The sequence below is a fragment of the Macaca mulatta genome, chromosome 7 (genome assembly GCF_049350105.2).
Source record: "Macaca mulatta isolate MMU2019108-1 chromosome 7, T2T-MMU8v2.0, whole genome shotgun sequence".
In the NCBI taxonomy this organism is placed as follows: Eukaryota; Metazoa; Chordata; class Mammalia; order Primates; family Cercopithecidae; genus Macaca; species Macaca mulatta.
In genome coordinates this window covers 78,069,777-78,090,528 of record NC_133412.1, presented here as the reverse complement: position 1 = coordinate 78,090,528, position 20,752 = coordinate 78,069,777, and the positions used below count along the sequence as shown (strand labels likewise).

The following is a 20,752-nucleotide window of genomic DNA, read 5'->3' as shown; positions in this document are numbered from 1 at the left end:
CAGAGGGACAGCAGCCTTCATTCCCTTCGTTGCTGCAGACCCTGGTGCCCATGTGGCCTCTAGGTGCCTGGGTCTTGTTCTCTCCAGTCTCCCAGGATAAACAAAGGTATTTGGGCTCAGTGCATGACTTTTCCTAGGGCAAGGAAGTCATTGTATTGACTGGTGCCATTCTCGGATGTTTTCACTTCCTTTCAAGTTGAGCAAAGGCCCTGAAGGAACATAAGGCCAGTTTCCCAATGACCATGGATGGGATCCCACATTGCTGCAACCCCTTCAAGCCCATTTAAAGAAGGGCCTTCCATAGAAGCACAAACCCCAGTGCCACACAGTCTGACAATGGACTTCGCCTTGCCTGCCTTCAGTTTAAAACTCTCTCCAAAGACTACACTGCTCAGTTGGCACATTTTCTTCCTGGGAACCAAAGAAATATCCTGCAAGGGGAGTGTGAGGCTTGTCACTGGGAAACACTGGGAATGGAAAGTAGGGGAAGGAAAAGAATAGAAAGCATTATTTTCTGGTTTGATTTTCTATTTTCTAGTTTAATTCAATGTATACTAGATAAACACACATTGATGGAATGCCTGTTAGGTACCGGACTCTGTGTAAATACATGACCCTGGTTTCAAGGAACCTAGAGTTCAGGATAGAGGCAGAAGTCTGCGTGGCCATCTCTGATGGATGGAAGACCAATGGAAGGCTCTGAATGATGCTGCAATAGTTGCTGAGCTGCCCCCTTCTGAACATACAGGAGGCAAAGTTGCTTGGAGAAATTTGGGGGCTTGTTAAGGGTGTGAGATGCCTGGGCTTTGAAAGCTAGGCAGAGTTTTGACAGGCAGGAGCTGAAGAGCCAAAATGTAGAGATGGGTAACAGTGGGAAAAGGTGAGATTGGAAGTGGGCTGGAGCCCAGGTGCTGGGCACAAGGGGCAGTCTGGTGGCAGAGCGGCTGAAGTAGGAAGAAAAGCTGGATCCTGGGCAGTGCTGGATGCTGGGTGGTGGAGCTTAAAGTGGAGACCTGTAGGCAGTGGGGATTCAAGGAAAGTTGGAAAGCAGGAGACAGCCAGAAACCCAGCCATCTTTTGACAAAATGTTAGTCCCCCTGTGACTTCCACCTCTTGCTGTCTTTTCCTGTTTATTCTTTAACAAGGAGCTGGACCAGCCTTCCCCCACCTGGAGCAGCCTTTTCCTTTCTTTTCATGCCTGGAGCAGGAAGGTTTGACCCAGCCCTAGGGAGCCTTGACCCAACCCTAGAGAGGCTTGATCCAGTCTTAGAGAGGCTCTGGCCAATGGCTCCACTTCATTCCCACGCTGGGAGCAACAGAGCCCCTCCTCCCCATCCCTGCTCTGGATCCCACTGCTCCGTGGCTGCTTAGAAGCAGTGCTTTGAGGTCAGACAGATCCAAGTTTGCTCCTGGTCTCCCCACTGTAACTTCAGGCATGAGGCTTAACCTCTTTAAATGTCTGATTCTTTACCTGCAAAAGATGGATGATGAGAGAGATGCCACTGGGTGGGGAGGAGTCCACTGACACCTGACTCTCATGGGCACTTAGGGACGTGCTTCCTTTTGCCTCTTCTCCCTTTCAGGTTGGGGATGGGAGGAGGGTATCTTGGCCTTTCCAGGAAGCAGCTAGCTAGCTTTGGCTGGGGAGCCAGTGGGCAGCTCCAGGTGCTGTGGGGCTCCTTGTTGGGCTTCCCAAAGCTGCTGGCCTTTTAAATTGCCTTGCTGTCTTCCTTACAGGATAACAAGGGCATAAATCAGGAGCTGTCAGCATTCATTTCCATCCTTGGGTGGGCAGTTGTCCTGCCCTCACCAGGCTCCAGCCCTGTCTACGGAAGATCAGCTCCCTAAAGCCAGGGAGGGTGATGGGCTGGGGCTGAGAGGGTCAGTTCAGACCCCAGAGCTGCAGGAGGAAGGGCCAGCATGCGCTGCCACTCCCATGTGGGTCTGTCCTTCCTGCACATCAGTCCTGGGTCAGAAACCACGAGCTGTCAGACAAGTGGGGACTAGAATCTTCTCTCTGAAATGCCAGGCTGCCAGGATGAGACTAACGCTTGCCAGGGGCTGTCTGTGCCAGGAATGGAAGAGGGAAAACCTTCTGTCAGGAGCCTCAGGCAAAGAGACTTCAACAAGGGTGGTTGCTCCTTATCCTTCTGCTTCTAGGGGACTGGAGGGTGCCAGAAGCAAAAGTAGCTCTCAGAAAATCAGTGAAGAGAATGAGAGGTAGCAGAGAACCTCAGGACTTGGGCAATAGAGCCCTCAACTGCAGCCAGGACGTAGAAAGCTTGGGCCCCACTGGGAGGAGTTTTTGAAGGGCTCCAGTTTAAACATGGTCATTTTACAGATGAGGAAAATGAGGCCCAGCAGGATCAGACTTAGTTATCTGGGTCTTAATCCCAAGGCAGCTGCCACAGGTTCTCATAAACACAGAACAGGCACCCAACAAACAAACAATCAATGAAAGTAAACAAATATATGAATGAAAACGAATATAAGAAGAGAGCTGTAGCCCCTCTGACTCTCCCCAATGAAAATGAACCTCTCGGCTGGGCACAGTGGCTCATGCCTGTAATCCGAGCACTTTGGGAGGCTGAGGCACGTGAGTCACTTGAGGTTAGGAGTTTGAGACTGGCCTGGCCAACATTGTGAAACCCCGTCTGTACTAAAAATACAAAAATTAGCTGGGTGTGGCCACAGACACCTGTAATCCCAGCTACTCAGCAGGCTGAGACAGGAGAATCGCTTGAACCCAGGAGACAGAAGTTGCAGTGAGCTGAGATGGTGCCACTATACTCCAGCCTAGGTGACAGAGAGAGAAAAAAAAAAAAAGAAAATGAACTTCTCTATGCGCTTACTGCCCACTGATACCAGGCCCCTGCTATTTGCCACATGTCACAGGTGATATTCTGCCATTTTCCCTAGCAGAGCCGACAGATCATGAGCTACTTGAGACCAGAGACCAATCTAATGACCAACTCGATGTCTCTTGCCTTGCCCATGGCTTGCCCTTGTTAAATGCTCTGGGATGCTGTAGAGCTTTTTTTTTCTTCATTTCCACTGGATCCATCTGGTGTAAGGGATGCAGGGACTGAGAGGATATTCCCATCCTGCCTCAGTTCAGAAGCAGGGAAATTGGCCCTCTTTAGGAAAGGTCAGCTAAATCAGCCCCCCTGCAAGAAACATGCTTGGTATTTTTAGAAGCTTTTCAAGCCTGTGGGCCTGAGCTCAGCAGGAGGCACTCAGAGCCTTCGCCCATTCAGCCCCAATCACCCCAGTTTAACCCCATTTCACTCTCTCCTACTTCAGGCAAGGGAAGGCAACTGAGCAGAAGCTGATAGAGTCATTCAGCAAGGCCATGTGGCTAAACCCTGATCTCCTTTAGATGATACAATAGGCGGTCTCATCTACTTCACTGGCCAAAATGTATCATATGACCCTGAGAAAGTCACATTCCTATGTTATTCCTACCTGTACGATGGAGAGGTCATTATATTTACCTGTAAATCCATTTTGGAAACAAGGCAGGAAAAATAGGAATCCAATAAACACCAAAAATTGCTGAACTCTGCTGGATTCTAGGGGACTGTTGTAAGGCCTGGGTGAAGTTATGTTGGAGAATTTTCTGTTCCTTGGAGAGAGATGCTTAAAGAGCTGATGTAGTAAAAATCTATCATAAAATGCTGTTGTGCTGAAAAAAAAAAAAAAAAAAGGTAGCTTTCCTCTTGAGAGAGAGGTATGTGGTCCAGGAGGGGCCGGCAGTGTTTGGGACATGAGGTTCTCAGACCTCTAGCCAGAATCTGTTACTTGTTTTTCTTTTTTCTTTTTTTTTTTGAATGGGCAGAATGGATGCCTCAGAGTAGAAGCCTTTGACTGTAGTCCTAACTAGCTATGTGGCTTCGGGGACATAACTTAGTTATCTTGGGCCTAATTTGTCTACCTATAAAATAGCAGGGACAGGGGATTGTACTAAATGTGGTGTTTCCCAGATTGGTAAGTTTCCATGAGGCTTTTGTGACTGTGACAATACCCGAGTGTCTTCAAACGCACAGGAATCGTAAACATGGCACAAATCTTCCACCCACTTCCCCCTCATCCCCTCCCACCCTGCTCACTTTCCTCCAAGTCTGGTTGGGAAAATGTGAGGAACACAGGAATGGTTAATCTCTAAGACCTTTTCAAAGGTTATGATTTTATAATTTCAAAATCTGTGATATTATTATTGCTATTATTTTTGGCATGTGTGTGAGGGAGTTGGGGTTAATGATAAATTGAACTCAGCAGGGAGCTAGATACTAGAGTCTAGTATCTTCTTTCTTCTTCCTAAAATCCCGGGACTGGAAACTTCCAGCGGACTTGGAAGTTGAAAGGAAAGTGAGCTGGCTTCTGTGGCCAGTCCATGAGGGCGGGGAGGGACAGAATAGTGGAGGTCAGGAAGTGGGGTGATATTTACAAAGTTCTATTCTGTCATCTTTGCATCAGAGAGTTTACAGATTAAAAGCATGGCTTCTAATTCAATCTGGCACAAGGGAATGCGGATCCTGCCATCAGCATCCTTTATTAAGCAGCTTCTTTTGCCCCCAGTCCCTGCAGTTGCCCTCACCACACACACAACCTCCCCACACACTCCTCTGGCTCCTGCCTTTCTCTCCGACCTGCATCCACATGTGCACACCCAGCCCACTGGGAATGCCCCTCACCCACACTCCACCCCACCCACAAATAAAGCTCACCTGCCACCCTCTACCTGCTCCCCGTGCTCACCTGAACTGTTCAGCCCCTGCAGACCCCCTCGCAGGCTGGAGGCTCCTGCCACCCTCAGCACATGCCCCTGGGGTCCACAGGTGGTGAGTCCACACACCCACCCCTGAGCCCACTCCTCATCTCTGTCACTGCCTACAGCCTTCCCCAGGCTTGGAACACACACTTGTTCACCTCGTGTAAGATCAGAAATAAACTCTCTCTGGAACCTGTTCAAAGGCTAATGTGCATCCTCCCTTAATTATTGATTTGTTGATTACAGATGCTTGGGTAGGACATTCATTGTGTCCACTGTGCCAAGGACCTAACTCTAGAATCCCTGTCCTTTTCAGGAGAAAGTTGGCCCATTGATCTCTTGGGAAGGGGTTACTTGAGTGTTAGGTAAAACCTGGCCACAGGATAGGTCACAGACTAAATATTGTGCTCCCTGCTGAAGCCCTCATTAGCCCTAGCCCAGGATGGTCTAGGGCTATGGCTAATGAGGGCTTGGATGGTCACAGCTGGGGTGCTCCCTCCTTCCTTCCCTCTCACAACCAGGGAAACCCTGGCAAAGGGGTGTGGGGATGCAGAGGGGCAGAACTGCCCCCCACCAAGTCCCCTGCAGAGGTGGCAGCCTCCCCTTTCCTAGTTGCCTCAGTAGGGCAATTTAGTGTAAAAAGTGGTACCTGGTTCCATGCTGTGTTTAGGAAGACCTGGGTTTAAAATCTGGTTCATTCCACGTACCAGCTGGGTGATCTTGAACAAGTGATTTAACCTCTCTGATTCTGTTTCTCAACTGTAAAACCAGGTATTTGTGAGGATTCAATGAAATGACACATATAAAGGCTACAGAAAAATGTCACACACAGAAAACAATCAATACGTTGTGGTTGAAATTATTATCATCATCATCATCACCATCATCCTGCCCATCTTCATCTCTGGGGCCCCAGGATCGTAGGAGATGGCTTTCTTTGGCCCAGGGGACGCTTCCCTTTTGGTACATGGGTGTGGCCTCTGGATGGCTTTTGCTACATTTAAATCCATCAGGGACACTGAGCTCCAGGGCAACCATAAACTCTTCCGGAAAGAGGTTAGATCCTTCAGACCACAGTTCTGTGGATATCTCCTTGTTCGTTCCAGCATGAGGCTGGGCAAGGGGAGTTTGGGGCTTGTCACTGGGAAACATTGGGGAGAGTTCTGTCACAGGGCATATGCACAGTGAGAAAATGTCACTGCCATCCATCCACGGGGTTGGACTCCTGGGCTGTCTTTCTTGGAGGGAAGTTCTAGAACTTGACACTAGGAAGAGGGTGTTCAAGGGGAACTCCAAGTGTCCACAGGGCTTTGAGGGTCATCTGGCTTCCAGAAGCTGCATGAACTCATGGTGCCTTCCAGGTATGCTTCCAGGCTGAGTTTCTGCGACCCCTTCCCCACACCTCACATTCACCCCACAGCTTTGAGCATCTGACCTGAGCTTTGGTCAGGGCTGGTTTGTACCTTCCCCCACTGCCACCTTCATTCCCTGTCCCACCCCCATCCCGGAACTCCCTGGGCTGGGCTTTTTGTTCCCTCAGTTCCCAGGCAGTGCAGCTGGTGCTGTGGGCTGGGGAGGGGGTGGAGGACACAGCAGAAAGTCTGTGGGAGGGAACTGTCTCTTAGTTCCAAAGGCGAGCATGGCTTCCCATGCCCTTCCCCACAACACAACGCTTCCCCCAAATTCCCACATTGGTGTCTCAGCAAATAAGACAACTCTTTTTTTTTTTTTTTTGGTTTTCCATTTGCTCTTGATACATACTTAAATGTGTGTGTGTGTGTGTGCTGTTCTCAGTAATCAGTGCCAGAAGAAATTGGAGCCGATCTGGTAATTTCTTGTTTTGAGTCCCAGGTAACTGGCAAGTATCTGATCTCCTCCTCTCTGGGCCTGAGGACTTTGGGACATCACCTCTTCAGCCCTCTATGCTCCTGGAGTTCTGTTCTGTTTAAAGAAACAGAAGCCAGGATAGTTTCTAACAAGCAAGGAAGGTGGAGTTGTGAGCACCCTAATAGGGAGGCTGAACCATCTGATATGGAGTGGGCCCCCTAAGGAAGAATAGTAGAAAGAAAAAAGAAGGGAAGGGAGAACTCCTATATGTGAAATCCTGGGCTAGGCACATTATGCCCATTTTATGATTGCCTTCTCCAAACTGCATTGCAAGGGAAATATCCATGAGCAATGCCCTTCATGAGAGGAGGATGAAGCTCAGTTAGGTGAAATGATAAGTCCAGGTCACTAGCTAGAAGGTCCTGGAGCTGGGGTTTGAACTGAATTTGCCTGGGGCTAAAATTCACGCTTTATAAAACTGCCCCTTGGAGGTGAGAGTGTAATGCGTGGTGTAAATGGAAGCTGTTGTCTTGGCTTTCCTCAACTCTGAGATCATCTGGTTGTTGATAAATGCAGACAGGTCAGAGGTGAAGTGCTAATCAAGTGTGCAAAGGTCCTGGTATCCGCTACTGTTAGAAGAAACCAGTGGCTGTCGTTCGTGCAGTGTTAATGTCCACAAGGTGTTTTCAGTTGCATTATCTTACTTGGTGCTTGAGATCGTTGGTTCCCACGTGTCAGAGAAGGAAGTGGAGGATAAGAGAAGGGCGGTAGCATGCCCAAGGTGATGCAGCCCAATATGTTTTGATGCTAAATGAATGCATTAGTACAAAGATGGGTCTGAAAGCCATAGTCCTATAATCTGAGCCAGAGGCTCAGGATCAGGGCAGCGGGAAGGTGTGGCATGGGCTGCTTTGGTGAGGAGCAGGTGGAGAGAAGGGCAACTGTGGGAGGTGGTGAGGCAGAGGCGGGAGCCGCCTGGGAGCAGAGCAGGAGTGGGCTGGGTTGACTAAGAAGGGCAACAGGATACAGTGGGGGCCCTAGGAGATGGGGAGGGATGAAGGGGGAATGTCTAACCCAGAAGAAGGCTTTAGCTTTCTGCAAGGCAGAGGCCACAGTAAGAGGGCTGCTGGACCTGGGCTCTGCCCTAGACTCAGTGGAAGGAGGCTGCCAAAGGCCCAGGTGTTCGGACATTGCTGTTCCCAACCTTCTCTTGAAAACAGGAGCTACTAATCTTTCTGCTTCTAGAAACCCCTTGATATTTGTCTTGTTGGATAGAAGTGTGTGGCAGCACGTATAATTCTGGGGATACAGGAGGTGGTCAGCTCAAAGCACCTCACTTCTGTTAAGTGCCAAACTTCTCTTGTGGACACACATGGGGTTTCAGGCAGCAAAAGAATTCATTTAATCTTTCCCCAAAACACGTGGTGTCTATTTTTGGGCCGGCACCAATGTAGGCCCTGGGGAGTATGTAGTAAACAACACTGACAGCTCCTGGCCCTCTTGGTGCTGCAGCCCAGGGGGAGGCAGACACTGAACACTTACTTCCATGTATGTGGAATGGTACAAAAAGGCAAGGTGTGCTGAGGGCAGTCATTCATTCAACAACCACCTAGAGAGCCCCTCTGTGTTCTCAGTGCTGTTTAAGGGGCTGGCAAATCAGTAGATGAAATAGGCAAGGTCTATGCCCTCAAGGAAGTTACATTTTAAAACTTGGTAACAGGAGGAATATCCTCTTGCGAGTCAGGAAGGTGCCCAGACTTCTCTGTCCCACCCTATCAATCGTAGTTCCTTCATCTGCCAAATGAAGGCCATTATCCCTGGCTGCCCTCTGAGATGATCCCTGGCTGCTCTCTCATCAGTAAATAGGCAAATGGCTGGGTATTGTGCAGAGGAAGGCACAATGTTAGTTACTTCAAGAGAGCTCATGTAGGAAGGCACGTGAAGGCTATGTCTATCGTGGAGGGTGGGTGTGGAGGTTCAATCCTCCTGCCTCTCCATTTCCCCCAGTCCCTGTCAGTGGTGCTGCACTAGCCTCTGTCAACCACCTGCAGGTTTCTGGCTTCCTAAAAGTGTGAGTCCTGACTCGACTTCTGATTTTATACCTTGGGGGAAGTTGGCTCATGGAATGGGAGTCCCTCTTCCCTGGTTGCCCTAACCTGCTGGCAGTGCTCACCTGCTGGCAGGAAGCCAGCTGCCTGCCCTGGATCCTGCTGTCTAAGGAAGGGCTCCAGCATCTGCTCCTGCAGGGCCCCCACCAGGACACTCAGAGGCCAGGGAGGCCCTGCGAGCCACTGCCTGTGCAGGACCTAGGACATGCAGCATTAAATTCCCAGCCCAGCTCAACTGCTTACAGCCAGTGGTGACTCAGCAGGGGCTACCTTCCCATGGAAGGCACAAAAGCCCAGAAGGAGTAACTCAAAGGAAAGAGAACCGGCGATGAGGGCTCCGGGGCTGAGGAGTTGCATCTCAGGGGAGATTTACCTGGGTCTGCGCCCTGTACTTTCTTCCCCAGGGACCCGAGATTTGCTGAACCCTCTCTGGCAGCACACCACTTTGGGGTCTAGGGCTGGAGCCAGAGAGCATCTGTGGATGGTGGCTGCACCTGACCCATTGCACTAACTTGCCAGGGGGGCTGCGACATGTGTGGGATGAGTTTCATGGCAGCATTGTGTTTGGCTGTTAGTGGACAAAGGCTTCTGGGGCCTCCCTGCTGGGTGGTAAAGCCCTCTGGAAACCTCAGAAGTGGCATAATGAAGTTGACATACAATGCTTCTGTGCACCAGGCACTGTTCAAAGTGCCTTACTGTGTTATCTCATGACAACCTTGTGAGTTAGATCCTATTTTGCAGAAGGGAAAACCGAGGCAGAGAGACTTAAGTGCCTTGCTAGGGTTCAGATACTAGTGGGTAGTAAACCCTACACGACACCATTTTAGTCCCATTATAGCTGCTTACTCCCTGGGTCCCCAAGGTCAGAGCACCTGAAACCTGTGTGATTTGGAGCCATGCTTTATTTAAACTGACCATTTTGACAAACTCGAATGGATTTCCAACAACTATAGTGGGGAAATATCAGAAAGCTGTGCTTTTGAGGTGTAGGGAAGGAACTGAGGCTTTGCTCAGAGAAGAGAGGGGCAGTGAGTAGCCTCCTGGATGGCTTGCAGAAAAGAGGTGAGATTTTTCCCTGAGGGTCTAGGTGGTAGCACCAGCACGAAGGTGGCAGCTTTAGGGGGCTAGCTTCACTATGTCAAAGTCAAGGATACCCAAGGAATGGAGCTGTCTGAGAACAGAGTCGAAGGCTCTGGAGTGGCTGGTAATGAGCTTCCTGCCACTTAAGGTGTTCAAGCAGGACAGACTGGGCACCTGAGGATGCTGTTGAGGAAATGTCTGCATAATAGAAGTTTCACTGGATGACCTGGAGGCCTGTTCCAGCCCAGATACTCTATGAATCTGGCATTCAGGTTAAGTAGAATAATAGCGCAGGGTCACCTGGGCAGCATCACTGGTGGGGACCCCTGAACCTCCTCCATACACTGGCAGGGCAGAAGAATCTAGCAGTACCTCAAGGAATCTTCTTTAATGGATAGAAGTGGGATGAAAGTGTTCCCCATCTTTCCCCAACCCACTGCCACCACCAGCAAAACCTCCTGGCAGGTGTTTGTCCAAGATATTGGGACTTGAGTGGGAGCCTTGAGCTGGCCCTCTCGTGGTTGGATTCTTCTGCTTTCCTGGACCACTTTGGTGCTTGATGGTCCCCTTTCATGGGTGGGCTTTCATCTTCCATGTGTAGTCAAAATTCTTTCCTTGGACCCAGAGCTTCTGGGTAGCATTATACATCCCCAGCCTCCAACCAGGCCCAGACCTGTCTCTTTCCCTCATATCTTATCCTTGGGCCACCCAAGAAACAGAACTCCTTCTCTAGCCCAAGCCCAGATCTGCCAGCTCCAGATAGCTCTTTAGAACAGCAAGTCCTTCAGGACCTAGTCTTCCCTTTATAGCCCACTGTACTCCCCAGTCATCACCCAGTATTCACAGTTTCTCAACCAGCTGAGACTTACAGAAGTAGGTCCTATTTCTGCTCAAACTTGAAAGTTGTGCAGCACAGCTCTTGGATTCAGAATGACACCAGAATTCACGCACCTGCCTGGGATCTGGCCTACATCCCAGTAATGTGACCACTGACTCAGGAGTGTGGGTCCTTTGGAAAAAGGGATGTGGCTGGGTTAGAAAGGCAGACAGGTGACCAATAGACTGGCAGGGGTCCACTCTGAGTTTCCACTCCCTTCCTCCCTTGCTAGGTGGAGGGGAATGTGGGCTGCTGGAAATCTCCCATAAACAGTTGATATTAACCTCAGGTGCCTGCACACCTGGAACATGCCTTTTAAGAAAGACACGTGTTCAGTTTCTCTAGGTGTCAGGGGAGTTGGGCCACCGTGCTCCAGCAAATGGCCCCCACTCTGACCTGTCTGTTGAAAGACCACATTGGAATCTTGGGAAGATTTCTGCCTTCTCCAAACCCTTGGTACTGGGAGATGTCTGCTCACCTGTAAAGGGTTTCTAAAGCTTTACTTTCTGTTCAAAAAACAAAACAAAACAAAACAAAACAAAAACTTTGCCTATTCCTGCCTCTTATTGATTAGCAAGTGGCACATGGGTGAGTTTCCTCCTTTCTAAGACTCCAGCTGGTAGCAAAGGAGATGAGGAGGTTGGGGGGTGACACCCGGTTGGCTGGATGCTGAGCTTGGTCATGATCTCTCCAGGACCCCACCATGAGACAGGCATTCTTCCTTGTCAACCACGACATTCTTACCAAGAGGTAAGACACTGCAGATGCTCTGGACTCTTACTGAGGGGAGGGTGTCTATGCTGGAGTCTTTCTCCCGCTCCCTCATTTAAATCTTGCCTACTGCAGAGGTTAAGAACTACCAAACTCTGAGTTTGCACTATTATCGACCCTGCACTATGATTTCTGTGAGCAGCGCGTGAGCAGGTCATTCTTACCTTCTTAAGCTTGCAATGAAACTTCAAAGGTCTGTTTCTGACAAGGCCCCTGTCCCTGAGACACCCAGTTTATTTCACCCTAACTTCACCCTAACTGAATATTATTCTGAAAACCCATCCCCATCACCCCCACCTTTTTTTTTTTTTTTTTTTTTTCCTCAACAGTCCCTTTGGCCCAGATCCATGTAGAATCAGAGAATCTTCAAGCTGGGAGGGACGACTATGGGGCTGCAATGTGCTTATGAATCACCTGGGAGCTTGTTCTAATGGACATTCTGGTTTAGGAGGTCTGTGGTGAGTTCTCAGAGGCTGCATTTCTTGTAAGCTTCCAGGTGACATGGATGCTGCTAGACAGAAAGCACACTTTAGGTTTTGAGGATCTGATCTTAATTCCCTTACAGATGGGAAAGCTGAGTCCCAGAAAGCTTAAGTCACTTGCCTGTGGTTAGAAATGAAATTCTGCTCTTCCCCACACCTAGTCCATCACTTGCTTTTTTTTTTTTTTAACCATTAAGTTCAGGGGTACACATGCAGGATGTGCAGCTTTGCTATATAGGGAGACATGTGTCATGGGGTTTGTGGTACAGATTATTTCATCACCCAGGTATTAAGCCTGGTATCCATGAGTTATTTTTCCTGATCCTCTCCCTCCTCCCACCTTCTACCCTCCAGTAGGCCTCCATGTGCGTTGTCCCCTCTATGTGTTCACGCGTCACCTGCTTTCCAAAGAGCTTCCCTCTTTTTCAGCTGCCGCTTTCTGCTCAGGCCCAGAGTGCGAGCATAAGTGTAGCACCCCATCTTAATCCCATTTTACTGTCAGGATGAAGGACGTTTTGCCCATCAGGGCCCCTTGCACCAGAACCCGCATTTTTACCAAATCCAGAGGGGTTTTTAAAGGTTCGTTGTTGTTGTTCTGACTTACGGATGTCTCATCTTCTCGGGTTGACATGTTAAAAATCCTCTCTCTCTCTCTCAAAAAAGTGGGCTGGGCATGTTTTGGACACAACCACTTCAGTTCCAGGCTGGAGCACTGATGCTGGGCTGAATCCACTTGGCGTTCCCTGCCCAGCAGTGGTCTGAGAGAGGCTGTGTTTCTCTGCTGCCACCTGCCACCTCCCAAAAGAGGCCAAGCGTGAGTATCTGACTACACCTCAGTTTCCCTGACTCTCAGATATTCTAAAGCCAATTCCAGAATGGCACTTGAAGTGACAGGGAAATTCCCAGTGGCCTAAGGACACCAATGATTGGCCTAGGGCCAGTAGCAAGTGGTTTGAGAGTCCAAGGAGGTCTTCACACTCTGTCCCCTCCTGCTGGTGGGAGGGCAAAATGCCAGTCTGGGGACAAGGCCATAATGGCGACAGAGGTAAAAATCTCCCTGAGGCCAAGGGAAGGTGGAATGTGACGGGAAGTCGGGAAAACTGCCTTTTATAGGCATGTTCTTTTCTTCCTTTTTTTTCGTCCAAGTTTTTACTCCAAGCGACAGTGCCACCCGAAGGCGCCCGGCCTGTCTGTGGTTGCGCCGGTGACACCGGCATACCCCTTCCCCCATCTTGCCTGCAAGTTGCATGACCTGCATCGGAATCCACAGGGGGGCGGGGGAGACTCCTTTCAGATACTGGATGCAGTTGAATTCAATGTATTTTGCTTCCTCGCCTGCCCTCATCCAAGCTCGGGAAGGAGAACCCTGCTTTCTTCTGCGTGTGAATGCTGTAGTGTGTCTGCCTGCTCAGACTCCCCTAACCCTTTCTTTTCCTTTCCCACAGCGAACGCTCGTTTTTTTTTTTCTTTTTCAGCAAACAGCTCACACTTGGCATCTTTATGTTTTATTAAGAAAAAAATCCCTACCAGTGCAAAAGCGGGGACCCCCCCACTTCTTTACCGGATGAGATCTGAGCTCGCGTCGAAAGCTGCACCTGCTTTGCGTCCCTACCAGGAAGGGGTGCTTGTGTGGGAGGGAAGGAGGAGGTTCTGCGCCCCCGAATCCGGAGAAAGCAGCCCGCCCGCCCCCTCACCCGGCAGCCAGCTCAGCGCACCCGAGAGCTGAGCCCGAGAAGCCGGCCTCTGACGGTGCTGGCGTGGCGCTTGCCAAAATATGCCCCTTGCATCTCAATTTCCCCCGGCCGTTTCTCTCGCACACAAGGCTCGCCCGGGGCCACCTCGGCTCTCCAGCGCAGCCCTTTCGACCCTTGTTTCTTCCTTCCCCAATCCCTGCTTGCACAAGGCCGAATGCAAAACCCACCTCCAAGAAGGCGCAGCGGGCACGGGGGGCACCTAGCGTGCCATGTCCCGCAGTCCCCTCCCAGCCGAGACCAGCGCCCCAGACTCTTAAGATTAAGGAAATGAGTGTCATTCAGACCAAGGACTGCGCGTCTGCGGTCCCGGTCCCTGGCTCTGCGTGCTTCTCTGGGGTGTCTGTGCGCTCCGGCCCCCCCGTCGCAGTCCGTGAGCCTGCGCCCCCCACCCAGGCTTGGGAGCGCCCTCCACCCAGGCTTGGGAGCACTCCCCGATCACCTCCGCCACGTTCATCTCACTTCCTACCGCGGTCCGGATTGCAGCAAAACCGGGCAGCGCGAGGGCCAAAAAGTGGAAAGGAGAGCGCCTTTCCGTGTCGCGCAGCCAGCTCGCCAACTCTCCCTCCCCAGCCCCGACCCTCGCAATCTCAACTGCAACTTTTTCCCTTCGGTCTCGGTTTCCCCCGGGCTGCGGCTAGCCGGCGCCGCGCTGCGAGGCGTGGAGCGGGCGGGCGGGCTGCCGCGCGGCTGCGGGTGGCGGTGCTGGCTAGAGCCGCGAGCCGGCGAGTGGGTGGGTGGGTGGGTGGGGAGGAGGGAGAGGACGAGCGGGGAGAGAGACTGGTGTGGGGAGGGGAGGGAGGGGGAGATTCCGCTCTCCTGCCGCTCCCAGCCCGGGCGGGGGGCGGGGGGAGGAGGCCACGAAGAGGGAGGGGAGGAGGGAGGGAGAAAGGGAGGGAGGGAGCCGAGGAAGACGCTCCGATAACCCGTGCGTTTCGTAAGGCTCGGAGCACTTGTACATTTCTGCAGCCGCGCGGCGAGCCATTCACGGCGGCTGCTGCAGCTCCTACTGCATCTTCCTTCTCCTCCTTTCCTCGGGCTCCTGGTGTGTGTATGTGTGAGTGTGTGTGAGTGTGTGTGTTTTGCAGGTGTGTGGTGTGTCCGTTTTAATTCTGCCCAGTAGGTGGGACTTGGTGACTTTAGCACCATTTTTTCCTTTTCCTTTTTTTTTTTTTTGCCTCCCCACCGTCTGTTGCAACCCTGCAAAGTCTCGGAGTCGGAGAGCGCGCCTAGCTTCCAGAGTCCCCGGACCCGGCGAGTCAGCGATCGCCGAGCCGGCCACCATGCCCGGCAGACCGCGCCACTAGGCGCTCCTCGCGGCTCCCACCCGGCGGCGGCGGCGGCGGCGGCGGCGGCGGCGGCGGCGGCGGCCGCGATGGTTTCAGACGCTGAAGGATTTTGCATCTGATCGCTCGGCGTTTCAAAGGCAGAAGCCCCCCCTCCCCCTTCCCCCCTCCCTCGCCGTCTTTGTTTCCTTCCCCCCCCCGATCTCCCCACTCCCCCCACCCCACCCCCCTCTCCTCTCCTCCTCCTCTTTTTTAGAAGCAGCGATCGGAGATGGATGTCTCTCTTTGCCCAGCCAAGTGTAGTTTCTGGCGGATTTTCTTGCTGGGAAGCGTCTGGCTGGACTATGTGGGCTCGGTGCTGGCTTGCCCTGCAAATTGTGTCTGCAGCAAGACTGAGATCAATTGCCGGCGGCCGGACGATGGGAACCTCTTCCCCCTCCTGGAAGGGCAGGATTCAGGGAACAGCAATGGGAACGCCAGCATCAACATCACGGACATCTCAAGGAATATCACTTCCATGTAAGTCAGGCGGCCGCTCCCCATCCTGCCACCCCCGCGCTCCACGTCTCCCTCTTGCCCGCCCGCGGCCGGGAGCCGGCCCTCCACCCGCCCCAGCTCGCCGCTGCCCGCCACCCGCTGGGCGCGCGTCAGGCTCGCTGTAGCTCGGGAGATGCTCTCGGGCTGCGCATTCCAGGTGACTCCGGCCCTGATGAGGCGCGATCCGGCGATGCGTGTGTGTGCCTCTCCCGGGAGAGGACCCCGGCCGCCGAGGGCACGCGGGGCCCAGCTCCCACCCGCCCCCCCACCAGCTGCTTTCTCGTTTCGAGGTTGCAAATTGGTTTTTTTTGCCCCCCACTAAATAGCAACAGTTTGGCCACGCTCAAGTGAAATAAAGTAGACGTGGTTCGATTCTCTGGCAGAGGCGGCAGCAGCGGCGGCGGCGGCGGCGGCGCTTAGCCGGCAGGGAAGGTGACAGATAGGGACTGCTCGCGATCCAGCCGAGGTGTTTAACTATTTCCATTTGGAAACAGCAAAACATGCTGACAAGTAAACAAGTTGGGAGCTGGCTGCTCGCGGGGAGACTTTGGACGTGTGGAGGCCGTCATGGACGCCTACCTCTTCCCTTCCCCTCCTGCAGCCCGCCCTCTCCAGCCCCATTTTGGGCATTTCCGAGACACCCCCTTTGCCACCCTCATCTGCATCTGGGCGCCTACAGATCCTTTCTCAGTTTGGGCTTTGATAACTGCTCCGGATAATTCCGAGTCAGGATGGCGCAGGGAGAGGAGAGGGCGTGTGTTTTGGGGAGGGGGGTTTCTTGTATGGTTGTGCGGATCGGTTCATTTGAAACATTCAACTCTGGCTGGCTTTTGCTTGGTTCTGCCCCGTCCGAGGGAGACCAGTGGTGGCCTGCTCTTTTCTCCTTGTTATTTTTCTTTGGTGGGGATGGGAGCAGAAGCAAAGGAGAGGACAGATCGAGGGTTGGGGACTGGAGAGTCTGCTCTTTTCTTTCGTTGACCTCGGCCAGGTGACCCCCTCCTAATCTATCACCCTGGAGAAGGATGTGGACCTTACTGGAATTGCTCAGAGGATAATTCTCACCTCTTTTCCCCCAAGGCTTCCAGCCCTTGAGGACCCCCAGCAGTGGATAGGCAGCCGAGAAGGGTTTGTGCTGAGGAGTTGGCCAAGGTCTGGAGGAAGGCGTTTGGGTGGCTCTTTACCCCTTGGATGGACTTAAGGGGGCCAGACCTGCCTTTGGTGCTGCTCTGGGAGCACCTCCCCTTGCTTCATTCCAGGGCCTTGGGGCTGCAAAGCCTGGAGGAATTGCAGTCCTGCTCTCTGGAAAGCCCACCAGCCCTCTTGGCTTAATGGAGCCTTTGCTTGCGTTCTCGCAGCTGACAGTTTGAGGGAAATGGATAGCCCTGGAGATGTCTCTGACTCCTGGCCCAGGAGACAAGCTTGACCCATATCTCAGCTCTGCCGTTCACCCCCTCACCCCCTTCAACCCGGCCAGAGATGACAAGACAAACAGCCAAGGGGTGGGGGGCAGCAGGGAGGGCAAGAGAAAGGGGACAGACCCAATTGTGCCTCTCCCCCACTGCAGGCCACAGTCTTCCAGCATTCCCAAGGATGCAGGGAGAAGGGTTCAGAGTGAGACTGTTAGGGAAACTCAGACTTGGAAATGCATTACTGGGGCTGTGTGTGTGTAGGGGGTAGATGTGGGGGAGTGGAATGGTGGTGAAGGTGGGAGTTGAGCAGCCAGTGTTGGTGCTCAGAAGCCCGACCTGGAGATTGCCAGGGGTGGGCCAAAGGTTGGAAGAAGGGGCCCCTGGTACCCAGCCTGGGTCTCTGGGAATGTGTGAGCTGCATCCAGTGTGCTGCTCCAAGGATGTGTCTATCTGTAGAAAGCCAGTGGGAGGCAGGGATGGTCACAATCACATAGGCTCTTTATAGCCACACAGAGGTGTTGCTCCTCTGAAAATGATGCTCAGGGAAGCAGTTTCATAGGGAAGAGTTGGGTTAGCCTTTCCAGGCTGCCAGAAAGGTCTGTGGTGGGAGGGGACTGGGGTGGCCTCCTGCCCTCTTTGGCACTGGAGGGCCTCATGAGGGTGTCTGGGAGGATAGTGAGCAGGGAGTGGATCTGGAGCCCCTCTGTGTGTGTTCCCATTCTTGTTTCAGGACTTGGACTCTGAGAGGCCATCAGGACTCCTTTCTCTAAATCCACCCCACCCCAAAGAACAAGGGAACTGGATTCTCACAGGAGCTGTGCCAGTGGCAGGTGGGGGAGGGTCAGAGGTCATAGCTTGAATGACCTCTCCTCGCCCCATCTTCTCCCCAGTGCCCTGTTATATCTATGACTGGCATTGACTGAGCTTGAGAAGGGCCCAGATTTCCACTCCAGAGCCAGAGGGCTGGAGAGAGGGCAGGGAGTCACGCTCACCCCAGGAAGTCGGCATCCCCATCCCTGTTTGACTTCTGAGGAAATGGAGGCTTGGGGTGGTAAGGTCACTTTCTCCATGCACACAACTACAACAGGGACCCCCACTGTGCGGGGCTGCATGTGGAGCAGGCTGGAAGAGGGGCGTGTGGGCAGAGAGGAGCGCCCTTGGTTGGGGTTGGTTCTTGTTTTAGTATGGCTTGGGAAGAGGGCTTCAGTTGAAGCCCATGCCTTGCTGGAGAGTTGTTCTTCAGATTTCTGATGTTACCAAGGAAATGGGGCCAAGAGGTTCCACAGCCTCCCATTGGCCTGAAGCTCTTGATGCTGGTGGATACCCCAGGGTATAGCATGGGCACACTCTGGGTAGAAGACGCTGAGGCCTCCACCATTTCACCCTCTTGTTCTTCGGGCTGTAATGTTTCGAAGTCCTTCCTTCAAGTGCTGAACTGATTGTACCTGAGTTTACAGAGGGACAAGAGGTTTCCCTGTGGTTCTGCTTCTCAGAGGTGGTGTGTGGAGTGATTCCTGTGTGGCCATCCAAGGAAGCTGGCTGGGAACTGCCTCTGATGGGGGAGGCCATATCCCCATTCAGCTGCCCTGTTTGTATCTGGAGGAAATCAGTTGTAAGGCATCAGGGCAGAAGTGTCGGTCTCACCTCCTCCCCTCCCAGAGCCATGCTACTCCAAAGGGCCCTCCCTTTTGGCCCCTTTCTGCCCAAGAGGCCAATCCCTTTGCCTTTGCAGCTACTGATTCACAGGAACCTCATGGAGCCTGGAAGGGTCCATGCGCAGCCACGCCCAACCAGGCTGTGGCCGGTTTGCTAGGCCAGGCCTGCCTGGGGCTGGGTTGGAATGGTATGGTCTTTAGCTGTTAGAAAAGATGAAGCGGGAGAGGATGGCGTGGCTGGACCAGGTGTGCTCAGGGTTGGCTACCTCGGCTCGCAAAGGCTATGGGCTCTTAGCTGGGACTCTTAAGTCGCCAGCAGGGTCTCACTCTGAGCCCCCACAGGGTCCCTGGTATTAGGCAGCTCTCTGGTCCTTTCATTTCCATGGCCCTCCCTGAAGGCCCTCTTCTGGCTGCCTGAAGGATCATTTGGGGCTTTGGCTGTCGTGTTGGCTCCTGAGTCTCATTCTTTCTAAGGATCAAGGGGAGACCCAGCCTTGACAATGACCTGGCAGGGTATGAATCAGGCCCCAAAGTCATCATGGGGCTCGCTCTCGGTAGGCACAGTGAGGTGCTCAGAGCCCCAGGATTAGGACTAGGTCTGAGAGAGGTGGGCAGAAATGTGAGGGGCTATTGACATGAGATTTGGAAGCTGGAGTAGTTACAGCCCCAGAGAAAGATACTTCCAGGATCAAATCTGGGGACCTTGGTCTCCTGAGGCCCTGGGGTTTTCCACCGAGGAGAGGCTATTGGTGGCTCCAGAGCCAAGATCCCTTGCCCCACGAAGCCCAGCAGGCCAAGCTTCTGTCATACACCCTGGGGCCAAGGGCATCTGCTCTGCAGCTCCATGGGACCTGAGGCCATGACAACTTTGGGCAAAAACCAGCCTGGCCTGGCCACTGCTTTGAAAGTCCTCATCTACTGGCCCCAGGAAGGCTGACCCTGCAATCTGGAAGGTTCCTTAGGGTCCTAGAAGGATCCTACTACCCTCCTGCCTGGCTGAACAGGAGGTGCTGCTGTGAGAAAGGGAGGGCCTGAGGCATGCTCTCCTGGGATGCTCCCTGTCCCTGTCTTGCCAGTCCCTTCCAGCTGCTGCTTCTGTCCAACTCTGTAGAAGGACCAGGGTCCCACCTCAGCTGACTCTTGGGTGGGTGTGGGTAGCCTGAGGCCCTCGTTTGGTATGGCCCTTGCCAATATCAGGGCATTTTCACTGTGGCCCTGGGTCACCATCCCATGTGCTCCCGTGGGTGGCTTACACAGGAGCCATAGGCACGATCTCCAGCCTCCCCTCAGGGCCTCCAGTTGGCTGGTGGCAGAGAAAGGGATGGATCATGTGAATCCCACCTTGGCTCTGTCCCTAACCTCCTGTGAGCTCCATCAGGGCACTCTAGACTTTCTGAGCCTATAAATTCAACTATGAATTGAGGCCGCAGGGCAGAGTGTTTCTTCCAACTTGGACATATGTCATCTCAGGGCCCAGGGAACTTCCCCCAGGAGGCTCGTCCAGGCCACTTTTAAGGGCACCTCCTTGGGATGGCAATGACCCTTGTGATGGTGCCAGGAGGAGGTGTACTCCCTCACCGACCTTGGGACACTGGTTTTTCTCCTCTTCCTTCCCTTCCCACCTTTAGCAAACTCGGGCCACCCAGAATTTGACACCATTTGTGACACATGACACTATTTAGAGTCAACTGCCCAGACCAAATGGCATATTTAACAAGAATGTGCTGGGGCCTGCAGCCTCTCATTAGGGCCTGGACACCCAGCTTCATGGCTCCCCATCTGTACCCTGGGCTCAGGGCCAGAAAAAGATGTCCCTCTGCAAAGCTTTCAGCCCATTGCTGGAGTACAGCTCTCCACTGGGCGTGAGAAGAAAACATTGGAACTTCTATTGCAAATTATTCTTGCCTAGAAAAGAGGATATTTCATATTTAATGTATAGATAATAGATATATAAACATATAAAGTCATAAATATGAGTGTTTGGGGGTTATAAAATAAACTTTTTGATTGCTAAATCATGCATGATCAAAACAGCTTGGTACCCACCGCTGTTGTGATTGGGAGGGTTGGCACTTGAGAAGGAGATAGGGTGGTGACGGGAGAGATGGTCCTGAAGCCCCTGGCTCCCCCTTGATGCCGTGCCAAGGAGGGGTTGATTAATAGGGGGAAGGGGTCAATGTGAGGAGGGAATAAACTGG

General features: G+C 52.7%; 1 protein-coding gene across 19 annotated transcripts in view; it reads left to right on the top strand.

Annotated features, from left to right (window-relative positions):
- The first annotated feature begins 14,616 nt into the window (after positions 1–14,616).
- NTRK3 (neurotrophic receptor tyrosine kinase 3) overlaps positions 14,617–20,752 on the top strand; it is a 386,973-nt gene continuing 380,837 nt past the window's right edge. For 15 of the 19 annotated variants that reach the window (XM_077937781.1, XM_077937778.1, XM_028850223.2 and 12 more), the window contains exons 1-2: positions 14,617–14,712; positions 14,876–15,472. In XM_077937781.1, coding sequence (XP_077793907.1) covers positions 15,225–15,472 — 248 coding nt within the window. In that variant the 5' untranslated portion in view covers positions 14,617–14,712; positions 14,876–15,224. 19 annotated transcript variants of the gene reach the window in all.